Here is a 13327-nt window from a genome sequence, read left to right as displayed (position 1 = left end):
TTTTCTGCCTCTTTGCTTTCAAGGGGAGAGCTCCCCAGCTTGTATGTATGCTGTGGATTCCTTCCCCCCAGGTGTAGCACCCTGCACTTATCCACATTGAAGCCCATCCTATTACCATCCTCCCACTTCTGTAGTCTGTCTAAATCTAATTGCAGCCTCTCTCTCTCCCTTCGAGCGTGCCTACCTCTCCCCACATCTTGGTGTCATCGGCAAACTTGGACAACGTGTTTTCCACCCCCTCGTCCAAGTCGGTGATGAAGATGTTGAACAGTGTAGGCCCCAGGACTGAGCCCTGGGGGACCCCACTATTCACATCCCGCCAGGTCGAGTATGACCCGTCCACCACCACTCTCTGGGTGCACCCCATCAGCCAATTTCTGACCCATCCAACTGTGTAGGCATCAATGCCACAGTCGCTCAATTTATTAATGAGAATGGGGTGAGAGACAGTGTCAAAGGCCTTCTCAAAGTCCAGAAAGACTACATCCACAGCGACACCATCATCCAGGGATTTAGTTACCTGGTCATAAAAGGCCATCAGGCTGGTCTGGCAGGACCTGCCTTTGATATTGAAATGATTTAAAATTGAATATGGTTTCCTCACTCACCACTAGACACCAAATTGCTTTTTCTGTTTGCTCCTTTTCTTTTATGTCCCACAGACACATGTAATTATTCTGTCATATGTAGGAGTGAAAATCAATATTCCAAGCTCTGCAAGAGCAAGTTCATGTCTATAACATACAAAACTGAAGTCAGATACAAATATAATATGATAAGGCATTCCAATGTTCCATTCCAGGATGTCATATATAGGAAGACCAACATCTTAGCTGTATATATGATTGGTCCTAAAACAGGTAGCATAAATAAGAAAAGGGAAGAAACAGAAAGAGGGTTTACCCCCAAACAGCTAGAAAATATTCATATATATGAAATTCTATTACCCTCTGAAAAGGAGAAATCACATAATTTTCATATGTTGCTTAGAAATCTTTGATTTTTTTGAGGAGCTCAGAATTTTAAGTAAAAATAAATAAAACCCTAATGGGCATGTCCAGATGAGTCCGCATGTGCATCTTGCACAGTCTCAAGCTCCTTTGAGATGCTGCAAGAGGCATGTGCAGGAACAAAAAAACATTCCCCGCACTGAAATTTGCAGTGCAGGGGCAGAATTAGACCCCTGGATATCCAGGGGTCAAACAATACCCCAGGGGGAAAAAACCTGGACCATGTCCTGAGGCAACGAGAGGCTCAGTCCTCCACAGAGACACTCTGGTAGCCTGCCAAAATGTCTCTGTGGTTGGCCCTTTCCCCAGTGTTAAAGCATGCTGCCTGCCTGTGCAGGCCAGGCAGCAGTGCAAGCTGCAGGGAGGGACTTGGACCCAGCTTTGTGTCAGGTAAGTAAGGGGTTGGGGGACTGGAGGAGCGGGGAGGGGAGCTTGGGGGAGGCTTTAGAAGGCTGGAGATGAGCAAGGGAATGAGCAGGAGGCTGGAGATGAGCCCCTGGAGATGACTTGGAGACATTCCCCTGCTGTCTCCAGCCTCCTGCTCAGTCTCCAGCCTCCTACTTGTTCCCCTGCTCATCTTCAGCCTCCTGAGGCCAGAAATGCACAGGGGAATGGGCTGGAGGCTGGAGACAGCAGGGGAATGTCTCCAGCAGTCCCCAGGGGCTGTACTCCAACTTCCTGCTAGTTCTCCTGCTCATCTCCAGCCTCCAGAGCCTGGAGACAAGTGGAAGAAGGATCAGAGAGCTGAAGACGAGCCGGAAGCTGGACACAAGCCCCTGGAAATAAGTTAGAGACTTTCCCTGCTCTCTCCAGCCTCCTGCTCCTTCTCTGCTACTGCCAGTGAGTGTGGGAGGAGCTGGTAGAGCAAGTGGGGAGCTGGGGGAATTAATAGAGGGCAGGGGGAATGAATGTGGGATGGGGGAACAAAGGGGGTGAGGGGGAAGGAACAGGGATGGGGAGATGGAAAGGGAGATGGGGGGAACAAATGGGGGGGCAGGGGCAATGAGTCTCCTGCTCGTTCTTCTATTCTCTCCAGCCTCCTGCTTGTTCTCCTGCTCATCTCCAGCCTCTGGAGTCTGGAGAGGAGCAGGTGAATGAGCAGGGGCTGGAGACCAGCAGGGGACCAGGGAGCTGTAGCCTCTGGGGGGGGGGGGCAGGCATGTGCCCTATGGGGGGCAGGGGACCATTGGTGATGCATAGGAGGTGCATGTGGGTACACGTGCACCCCCTGAGCATGACGGTGCACGCCCTCAGAAAAGGTGCTGCCGACACTGTCAGCAGCACCTGTGGGCGGTTGTTGCTTGCCAGCCCCCCACTCTCTGCCAGCGGTGGCATCTGCAGGCAGTCAATGATCACCGATGGCCACTGCTGTCACTGCCAGCGGCGTCTGCAGGTGGCCGCTGAGCCCTGGTCAGCGCTCACCACCCTCCACCCCACTGACCCCCACCCCTCTGCCATCCCCCTCCTACAAACCCCATATCCCCCCACCATGTGATAAGGAAACCAAAAGCAAACATTAAAACATATAGATATTTAGGATTTATTTTATTATGATGCTAGAGACACAGGTAGGCTTCCAAAATTCTTTAACATTGTAAATATAGCAATAAAACATTGTCCATCTGATCAGTTTCCCCCCCCCCCCTCTTTTGTTCTAATTGTGGAAGAATGTGGATTTTGGGGTATTTTAAAAAGTGAATTTGAGATGCTGCTTCAGAGTCCAGCTGACACAAGGGGCTAGTGTCCCCAGATACCAACTGGCTGGGCCTCAGAAGATCCTGAGGGCAAGTAGCCCTGAGCTGCTGGCCAGGGCAGTTTTATATACTGCTCTAGCTCCCCCCGGCTGCAGATCTGGGAGGAGCCAGGCAGGGTTATTTTGCCCCAAGTGGCACAATTTGCTCCACAACAAAGTGCATTTCCGGGCACGTGCACTGACACAAAAAGTCCTGGCTCAAATTTTCACCGCTTCTATTTGAGCTGCTGCAAGCACACATGCTTGCATATGTGGACATGCCCAATATGTCCATCCACTTTAAAATCAAATTTAACCAAATCATTAAGTTCATTTTGTAAGGTCTTCTTAATCACAAAAATGAGTCTGTGTGCTTTGAGCAGTTTCTAACTGGAATGTTTCTCTCTGCCACTGTAATTTATAATGCACAGTCTAATCATAGGGCATCTTTACACATGCTCTGTGGGGGAGTGAGGGGACACTAATTACAGAGGCTCTTGTGAGCTGCTTTAAGTAAAGTGCCCATAGCTTCTCATGTATTCAGTGTCCCATGTTTCAAAATGGCAGCAGGGGCACTTTAACTAAAGCTAGTGTGACTCTGAATACACGTGATGCTGAATACATGTGACACTGAGGCTGTGGGAATGTGCTAATTAGCACACTGCAGCAGATTCAGTTGAGTCTGCTCCAGTGTGTTCTAGTTAGAATACGTGAGAGCAGGTGTCAGGCACATGTATAGGTGTCTATACATTTAAATGTACCACACTTTCAACAAGAGGTTGAGATCCAACAGAAATAGAGGATCAGGCTTTACTCTCACTAATATTTGGATTTTTCAATATAATGCTTATCCAATCTGAAATTTCCATTTTAATTTTACTCATTTCACCTCTTGCTTTACTTCATATCAGTTACTTAGAATAAAGCAAATTTAAGTAATAGCTTCAATGACAGCATTTTGTCAGCTGGAAGGATAAGGACTCATGGATAACCACTGCACAGGCTATGTTTTTATGCTTTTTATGGACCATGATGCATTTTTATTTTCTTCTGTAGCATGGGCATGGTCTTATTTTTCAGGGTCTTCTGGGTTATAATAACCAACTGTTTCCCTGTTGGATCTGTGGGTGTCATGCCTGGTAGCTGAATGTGAGGATCTGAAGTGGCAGTTATAGGTATTCCTTGGGTTAACAACTATCTACAAACACAGGGGATTAGATACAACAGCCCAGGAGATCTATTCCAGTCCTATGTTCCTATGAATAGTAGGATATGAAAATCTGCTATGACCTTTGTAGGTTTGTGCAAAAATTAACCATGTGAATATTTGGTTTACTGAGTGGAAATTATTGGAGCTAAAAGAAAGAATAAAAATTCTAGGCTCTAAATTTTGATCTAATGTAAGCCTATTACACTGTGAAGATGAGGAAGCCTTTCAAAACCAAACTACAGATTTGTCTACCTTTTCCATTAAAGCAATAGCCCCCATCTCTTCAAACACCGGAGATTCAACTTAATCATTGTTTTCAGTTCTGCAACAGTAGTTCCTATGTAAACACTGGCCCACAACAATAGCTTCTTTTAAATCACCTTTGAATTCCTCTGTTCTGTATGACAGCAGGGAACTAGTTTACATAAATCTTAGGTTTAGGATTATATTATACTATGCCTAGCTGTCACAATCCCCAAGGGGCTATTGCCAGCTAGGAAGTAGGAGTAATAAGTATACTATGTCAGTACTACCACATCTCTACACACTTACCCTAGCAAAAGAGAGGAGACTGTGTTTTGTAAAGCCCATTATGCTACCTAGGTATTTCATTTGGGATTCATACACAGCAGGGAGATCTCTGGCTAATAATTTAAACTGGTGTTTTGACCTCTTTGTGTGCTGAGGGATGGAAGCACAGATATGATCTGTTCTCCATTTCATGCTGAATGCAAAACTAAAGATATTTTGATATAATGGGATGCTATATAGATTTAAGTTGTTAATCATAAATTAATTCCTCCATTCCAAACAAAGAAAAATTGGGGGGGGACAGTAAAGTCAGAATTTTTAAAAAGGACTAATTTAAATGTGGAAAAAGGAAAAACATGAAAATTTAAACAATAACAAGTAAAACTATAAACATTATTTTAAAATGGCTTTTTAATCACACTGAATATACCATCTTTCCTCTGAAGAAAGTACTCTCTTAATGTTCCACTTGACATTGCCCAAAGGACAAATAATTGATTTGTTCACATTAAATATTTACTGTACTTGTTGAGCACAATGCTACAATTACTTGTTAATGTCATATTACCCCACTCATAGGATCAAATTGTCAATCATCATTAAAAAGTCAGTATTGACTAAGAGTTATTTCATAATGGTACCTGGCATCATTACAATTTTGCCTTCTCTTAGAATAGCTATTTCTAGATATTAAGTGATTACCATTAACAAATGTTGACATGTTTATGACTTCCACTGTAGTTATACAGTTATATTTGATTATCCAGGGCTCTTTTGCTGTTGCTTGTTTACTTTTTGTGATGATAGGACAATTATAAAAATACCATAAAATTCATCAAGATAATAAGAGAAGAAACAATACATCCAGTTCTTAGAACAAGAAACTGGGCATTTGGATTCCTGGTTTCTAATAAGAGTCCTTTGACTGATCTACGTTATGACCTTACGTAAGTCATTTAGCTTTTCTGCCTTGCTGTGAGAGGATAAACTTAAAAAGGTATATTTAACTCTCTCACAAAGACTTTCTGAGATTGATTAATTAGTGCTTGTAAAGTATTTCAGGATTCTTGTATGAAATGTGCTGAAGTAGAAAGGCAAAGCACATTTAGGGAGAAATGTGCATCTCGACCATTTCTAGCAGATGTTTGCACAACCTCTTCTTAGAAACCTCCAGTGAGGAAGATTCCATAATCTCCCTAGATGACCTTCTAGTTATAAAAGTTTTTATGCTTAGATTTTTCTAAATATCCAACATCCATCCTCCTTGCTACAAGTTAAGTCCGTTCCTTCTTGTCCCATCCTTATTTTATTCTAGGGCCAATTTCACTCTCTCCTTATATCACAATTCCTTTTATTTCAGACAGGGATGACGTGGGGCACCTGTTTGAAAAACCTGATCATTAAAGAGTCTCAGCTCAGATAAGATCTTGTCTGGGAGTAAACACACCCAAGAAAAGAAAAACAATTATCTCCGATTTCTTTGCAGAGGGCTAACGTGAAAGAACGTAATTTCTTCTGGAAAGGAAAAAAGACATGAGATGTTGATACAGAGCTTTAAAAACACAAAGTCTAGGTACATGCAACAGGCAAAGAAAGCTTAGACCAGGACAAAGGGACATGCTTCTGGTGGAAATGGAGACAACTGCAGGACCAGCCAAGGTTGAAGGTGCTGGCTTCAGAAATGAGACACAGAGAGACAGAGATTTCATCAGTCACAGGAGAAGCAATGGGCTGCAAGAAGGGAATCCTAGACATCCTAAAGGGTTGTGACTAACCCAAAGAACATACAGTAATGGTGAGGGAAATGGTGGCAAAGAATGCCATAAGGTTGTCATACATATATATGCATACACCCACACACATTGAATCCCAAGATGATTTATATACATACAAGAGAAAGAGACAGAGAGAACAAACATAATAAATCCTTTTGGGATTCAAAACAGGATGCATTAAAACTGCCCATCCAACCATGAATCAAAACAGAAAATGTGCTCCACTGAGCCTTTTCAGCTAAACAGGCCAGGATCAGTCTGTCTGACATATGCTTCTTCCCTGAGTCCATAAGCCCGACCATGTCCACATCTAATGGAAAAAACCCTGTCTGTTCAATGAGGCCTTCTAACAAGAATAGCATTTTCTCCCCTCCTTCTTCTGTGCTTCCCCTTCCATGACTAATCCATCACAGGGGAGCATGAAAGAAAAAGACAAGAACTAGAAAAACAAAGCATCATGAAAGTAGCATAAAGAAAAGGAAAATCAAAATGAGAAGAAACTGATTTTAGAGCATGCTCAGTGTAAAACTTCTAATTATTTTCTAGTCCTTGGCAATCACAACGATAGATGATTTGAACTATACCAGAGAGAAGGACAGGTGGACAGAAAGATTAGTACCAGAAGACTAGAGTGATATAATAGAGCCTTGGGATTAATGCACTAGGTATAACAACTTGCATATGTTGTGGTTTATGATGTCAGGTTCATCTCGCACATACAGTCTTTTACTGCAAGAGAGATTCTCTCCCTACATCCCTACATTAATATTCATCATTATCTGGTGTCATTGGTGCTGCAGCAGCTGCATTACTTGAAAGGTCATGTATGTTTTGATTAACTTCTCTCCCAGAGGAAGAGGCCTCTTACCCTGAAAAAATGACTGTTGTAACATTTGAGTCCTGTGCAAACCAAATGCATTACAATACATTCTCTAGCCTTAGCAGCCCAAGACAGTCAGGCTGGCAACAGTGCCATTGCTCCATGAAAATAAAAAGTAAGTTTCTCTCTCTTTCTCCCCAAAGGTCCTGGTACATGAGTATAGTCCTGCTTGGGGAACACATTGCCTCAGAGTTATTTCACTGCTATCATTCTTCCCACAAAACTGTAGGATGCATCTGTTTTTCTGTCAGTATATTGCTCAGATTGAAGTCACACAATCTTTCTGAAAGTGGCATTCCCAGAATTTTTAACATGATATTTGTTTATTCGTTGTTATATGATAGCACCTATTAACCCTAATTGGGTCCCCACTGTGTTAAAGACTATATAATTATAGAACAAATGATGGTCCTTGCTCCCTACAACCATCAGTTGGTAACATACTATGCAGGAGTATAGACAGAATAGGTAATAGAAGGAAACAATGAGTTGCTATTTTTTAGGATAATAAATCAATAGGGTCACTGCATTAGGGGTCTAAGTGTTACAGGCATTGCACATTAGAGTTTAAAGAGAGGTTTGAAGGAGAGTAATGAAGTAACATGTTTACAGGGAGCTCCTCCTACAAATGAGGGTTAGCATGGAAGAAAGGAGGTGCTTCTATGAAAATGTAACATATGGGTGACAGAATCCAGTTTCACTGGTCAGTTGAAGGCAAGAGTTTGCATTTTGGCAGCAAATAAAAATTACAGTAGATTCCTACATTATAAGAAAGATGTACCACAAGGAATCCAGTAAAATATAAGCTATGTACCTTAAAATTGATAACAGGCTTCAAATAAATGCAGTTAAAAAGGGCAGACAGTAGCGGTCAAATGAAATGGTGAATGTAAAGAAATACACAGTTAGCAGCTTGGGTCTTCAACATGGAAGTTGAAGTAATTGAGAATGATTGTGGAATAATGTGAGGAGAAAGAGACAAGAGTCAAAATTAGGAATGCAGGCCCATGTGGAGAAATGGGTGGATGGTGGATGACAGTAATATGTGACGAAAAGAGTTCAAAAAAGAAGCAAGGCTGAAATGTGCAAGTAGGAAAGGGTTGGAAGCACCAAGAATGGAAGAAGAGAAGCCTAACATCATCACACACAAATGGTCTGATCCAGAATGTCAGAGAAGGTGAGGTCTCCATAAGAAAGCAGCTGTCGAAGTATTTCCAGCCAAAGAGGTCTAGGTGTCTCTGGGCATGTCTACATGTGCGTTTACGCTGGCTTAAATTTACTCTGCAGTGAGTTACTGCACAATAAGTAGGAATAGGCCAGTGTCTACATGTGCAGGTGTTAAAGCACATTAACGCTGTGTGTGGACTGACTTGGGACTAAAGTTAGTTCTGTGTCCTACACAGTGTTTCTGCTCAGTAAGGTGTCTACACATGTGTTACTACACTGTAACTAATTGGGCATACATTTCATACCTGCAGGATGCAGGTGTCAAATTTATGCTCAAGTTGGTGTAAGTCACCATATTTACTGTGCAGTACAGGAGTGCATGTGTAGATGTAGCCCAGACTGAACGGTAATTTTAGTTACTGCACAAAAATGCGCACATGTAGACATGCCCCCTGAGAGCTAAGAGTTTGCAGGAATGAAATACTAAGAGATCAGAGATGGCTCCAGTCCTTGTAAAGAGGGAATGTGGGTTCCAGAGACAGAAAGAGAAGGAGAGAGTGGTGAAGGGCATGAGGTTAGGACTAGTGGCACAAGAGGTACAGAGTTGGTGCTGAAGTGAAGGTGGAAGTGGTAAAAAGGCAAGCATGAATGGGAAAATGTCACCAGAGGAGAGAAACTGATACAGATATGATACTTAGATTTGTGCTAGTAGGAGAATGGGTAGATGAGAATGGAGAGGGGAAACTGCATAAAATATATAAAGGACAGAAACACATGCCATTAGCATCACATTTCTCACAGAACAACCATTCCACCTTTGACCTCACTATCTTCATGCCCAAGGGAAATCTGTCTAACACCTTTAAAAGGTGAACTTGTAAACAAAAATTCATAAGATGGCTGGACACTAAGCACCAAGGCCTAAACATTGTTACTGGTTTTATAGCACATTGTATCTTACCTGACATGTATTTTACCTTTCCACACATGAAAGATGAGAATGCCCCCCCTCCCTTTTGATAGGCCTTGATCTCCTACTAATCAGCTTCTTTTCTTCTGTTAATTGTGAGCACCTATACAGGAGCAGTGAGGATGCTCCAATATGTCAGAGCAGACTCGATTAATCGAGTCTCCTGGAATGTGGTAATTACCATGATCCAGTAGCCTCCAATGTCTCATGTATCAGCATCCCTGTGCTTAAAAATGGCAGCAGGGGCACTTTATCTAAAGCTCATTCAGCGAGCTTTAGATAAAGTGCCCCTGCCACTATTTTTAAGCACAGGAACCATAGGCACATTAAAAAATGGGCCAGCTGGGCCTGGGCTCAGAGGCCACTACCAATTTGATTCCCCAGGGATCCTCAGCAGAGAAGTGAAAGCTGTGGTTTTAAACTCAGCACCATGTTTGTCCCCCTCCTGGGGAGTTAGAAAAATGGCACCAAGTTTAAAATCACAGCTTTTGCATTTACATTTGCTTCCCTGGGAGCTGGAAGCATGGGCCCTCCACCAAGGAGGTGGGGCCAGGCCAGGCTGGGAATGCTGCATCTTGCCTGGCAGGGGGTGGCCAGGGCCAGGAAGGGCCAGGAGCGCTGCAGTGTGCCTCTGCAGGTGAGTGGGCAGTGGTGCTGGAGGAGGCCTTGGGGGACTATAGCCCCCACAAAATTCATCTTAGCATCCCCATAGCCACCCCTCCCAGCACCGCCACCACCCACTCAGAGGCACAGTGTGGTGTGGTGCAGCGCGGCACTCCTGGCCCAGCCCTGTGTATCTGTGCAGCCACACACGACAGCTGGGCAACAGCTCCCTAATAGGGGCCAGGGCAGGGAGCTAGATGGATCCATTGGGGGGGGGGCCGCCTCAGAGTAATTGAGTGGGGCAGGAAGGACATCCTATGAGGGAAAAGTATGCGTCTGTCTGTCTGTGTGCATATGTGTTTGTTCATGGCAGGGAGAGTGTGTTTGCATCTGTGTGTCCACATGCAGAGTGAGAGTAGAGTGTATACCTGTCTGTGTGTGCACTTGTGTATGTGCATGTGTGTGTGCACGTTCAGCCATAGCAGGCGAGGTGGGGCATGGATCAGGGAGAAGAGGCAGGCAGTGCCCCAACACCCTCAGCCTGGCAGGGTCCACCCAGCCTCCCCTGCCAGCACCAGGAGGGGGAGGGACCACTCTCCCCACCCCTGCAGCCCAGTTCCTGTGGGTGAAGGGGACATCCAATTTTGTGTTTGCCTAGGTCCCCAATATACCTTAGTCTTCCTCTGGTGAGGACGCTGTTACATGAGATGCTCTGGGTGCTTTAATTAGAGCAGCTCCAAGAGCTGTAAAAGCTGTTCTAATTAAAGTACCCCCACCCCTCCTACAGAGCATGTATACATGCCCTGTGGGTCTGCTACCCTTGGGAATTTCTCTCACCCCTTCCCACTACTGACCTTTACTATGCTGTGCTTGGATCTTCTGGTCAGACCTAACAGAGCATGTCTTGCATTTGAAAGTTTGTCTACCTGTGCTACACAGTTGGTCCAATAAAAGATATCACCCTAAGAAATCCTTGCCTCTTGCATGTGTACATACATACAGCACAGACAGCAGCAAAGTTAAAATGCCGGCTTACATTAAGTTAAAGTTGCAAAAGGCTGCTAGCGCATAGGGAAGGGTTGGTTCAGCTACAGTAAGGTATGTACCAGGTGTTCTTGTTGAAAAATATTCCACATTTTCTCTATCCCTCATCATCTTTGCAGGTGATCTGAGGTGGTAGTGGTTGGATTCAGATATAAATTAGATTTAAGCTAGAGATCAGGTTTGAAGCTAAAATCATGGCTAGGGTAATGATTCAAGAACACAGACATTTTTTAGTTATTCTTGTGGGATTTTTACCTCAAGAGTTAGGAAGCCTACAAAATTAATCAGCAATTTATTTAAGATTTTGACCACATCTGAACAGGAAAATAGGTCTTTTTCTGGCTTAGGAGATACACTGGAATAAAAAGCATGCAGGATGCAAAACTAAATCTCCCTTAAAATTAAGGAGATTCCAGTTCAAGATTCCCATTCTGACTCATCACTAATGCCAAAAGCATCAAATAATTTTCATCTGAATATTTGAGATATTTAACTTTTGGAGAACAAATGCAGGATTCCTGCCATTCAACATTTGTGTTCATGCACATCTGAAATAATTATCAGGGTTCTGCTTCACTACTTAACAGTTCTGTTACTGTGGGAAAAAACCCCCAGAAAAACAACCTTCTACAGTTCAGAATTTGAGCCAATAGGCCCTTACAATATGGTCTGGGAAGCAGGTGGTTCTAAACAGGTGTAAATAGGGAAACAAAAAATTGTTGCGTCTCACGGCTGTAATGCTAGGCATGTGTTTTCCGACTACCTCTTGCCAAATGGCATTCTTGAGAAATAGTTGCCAGAATGTGCACATTAAAGTGACATCAGAATAAAAACACTAATTTACAACTTGTGCTACATATTTTTCAGGAGCCTCAGCTGTCAAAGGATAACACTGCATAAGAATTTATTTTTCTCTTATGTGCTTAACTCTGTGTTTACAATCGCCCATCTTATTGTGGTAGTGCCTAATCCAGGCCTTGTAAAAAGGGATCCCGTAAGTATTGCATGAAACCTTTCCTTCACAAAGCATAGCTTCAAAATTCCACTGTGGAAACATTTTTAAATGATAGTTTTGCAGAACAGGCCAAAATTATGGGGCCAAGTTCTGTGAGCATTATTCAAGCAAATCTTTCTTTGACCTCTCTGGGAATTTTGCACAATAAAAATCCCAGAATTTGGCAAGAGGAGTATGAGGCTTTATATAAAAACAATTTTATTGGCATCATGTGGAATGCTGAGAGAGAATTTGTACAATCTGTTGAACTGAAGTACCTGACATAAATTATGTGATAATATGAATAACCTTATGCATCCCGTAGTAGTATGTGAGTCTGTAAGCAAGGGACAGAAAAGTGCAACATATAAAGATTTTTAAAACATCTAAAATACATAATCAATGTACTTAGAGTGGCCATGGATAAGCTATCATTTGGAATTAAATGGATAGTAATTTCTTTTTCTGTAGTTGAAAAAATAATGTCCAGGAAAATGCTGCACATTGAATAGTTGTGCTTTCCTGTCTATGCCTTAATCTTTGAAAAGTATTCTGCTTTTTAGATGTGAGTTCAGATCCTAGATTGCATTTTGAGGCAGAGAGAGCAAAGATGGTGCTAAACCATTATTTTGTCTCCCTCGACCTGGTTTACAATCCTATTCCCAACATAAAATGGAATTAGTTTAAAGGTACTCTAACTTTAAATTTCCTAACAATAGCTCCTGAAAGATAATGGTTAGGCATATGCCTCCCTTTCGCTGCTTTCTATGTAAGGGTGAAAGCAGGGAAAAAAGTGGCTCTGCACAAGCAAGGAGAATCTATTAAAAGGCCCACTCTTTTGAAATTCCAAGAACTGTGCAATGCTGAACCAGGGTTCAGGATCTGGTAAGTCATGTCCATCACAAATTATCATTGTTTAATTCCAGAGCAGACTGTTAATCAAATTCTTCTCACTAGAAGGTATTAGTTCAGTTCATTTTCTGCACCACTTCTTCCCAAGGGTGTCTAAGAGTTCCTGCATTTTTCTGCTATTCTGTTAATCCATCTACTGACAAACATTCATGAAATCCACTTTGAATACAGTTTGACGCTGATCCCATTCATATTCATAATTCCACTGAGTTTGAGGATGTTTCACTTGTGTGAACATATATGAAATAAGTGTCAGGCCCATAATCTCTAGTTATGTCATAACTTCTATCAGTTTGTCTTCTACTAGGATCTTTAAAATTATGGCCTAATCAGTTACCTGGCTCTACACTTCAAAACACAATTAAATGCTATCATATGATATTACCTGTCACAAATGCATCTTTGAAACATGCTATTGGCTAATCAAGATAATTAAAATAGGAATAGACTACAAAAAATGCAGTCAGCTCCAGGGGCCACCTGGAGATTAAAAAAATAG

At 42.6% G+C, this 13327-nt stretch overlaps 1 protein-coding gene across 1 annotated transcript in view; it reads left to right on the top strand.

Moving 5' to 3' along the window:
• CALCR (calcitonin receptor) overlaps positions 1 to 13327 on the top strand; it is a 128837-nt gene that overhangs the window by 32869 nt on the left and 82641 nt on the right. Inside the window, exon 5 of the mRNA XM_006025900.3 lies at positions 11790 to 11916. Coding sequence (XP_006025962.1) covers positions 11790 to 11916 — 127 coding nt within the window. The remainder of the gene's footprint in view (positions 1 to 11789; positions 11917 to 13327) is intronic.

This window comes from Alligator sinensis, unplaced genomic scaffold (genome assembly GCF_000455745.1).
Source record: "Alligator sinensis unplaced genomic scaffold, ASM45574v1 scaffold436_1, whole genome shotgun sequence".
Lineage (NCBI taxonomy): Eukaryota > Metazoa > Chordata > Crocodylia > Alligatoridae > Alligator > Alligator sinensis.
This window is presented reverse-complemented; position numbering and strand designations above follow the sequence as displayed.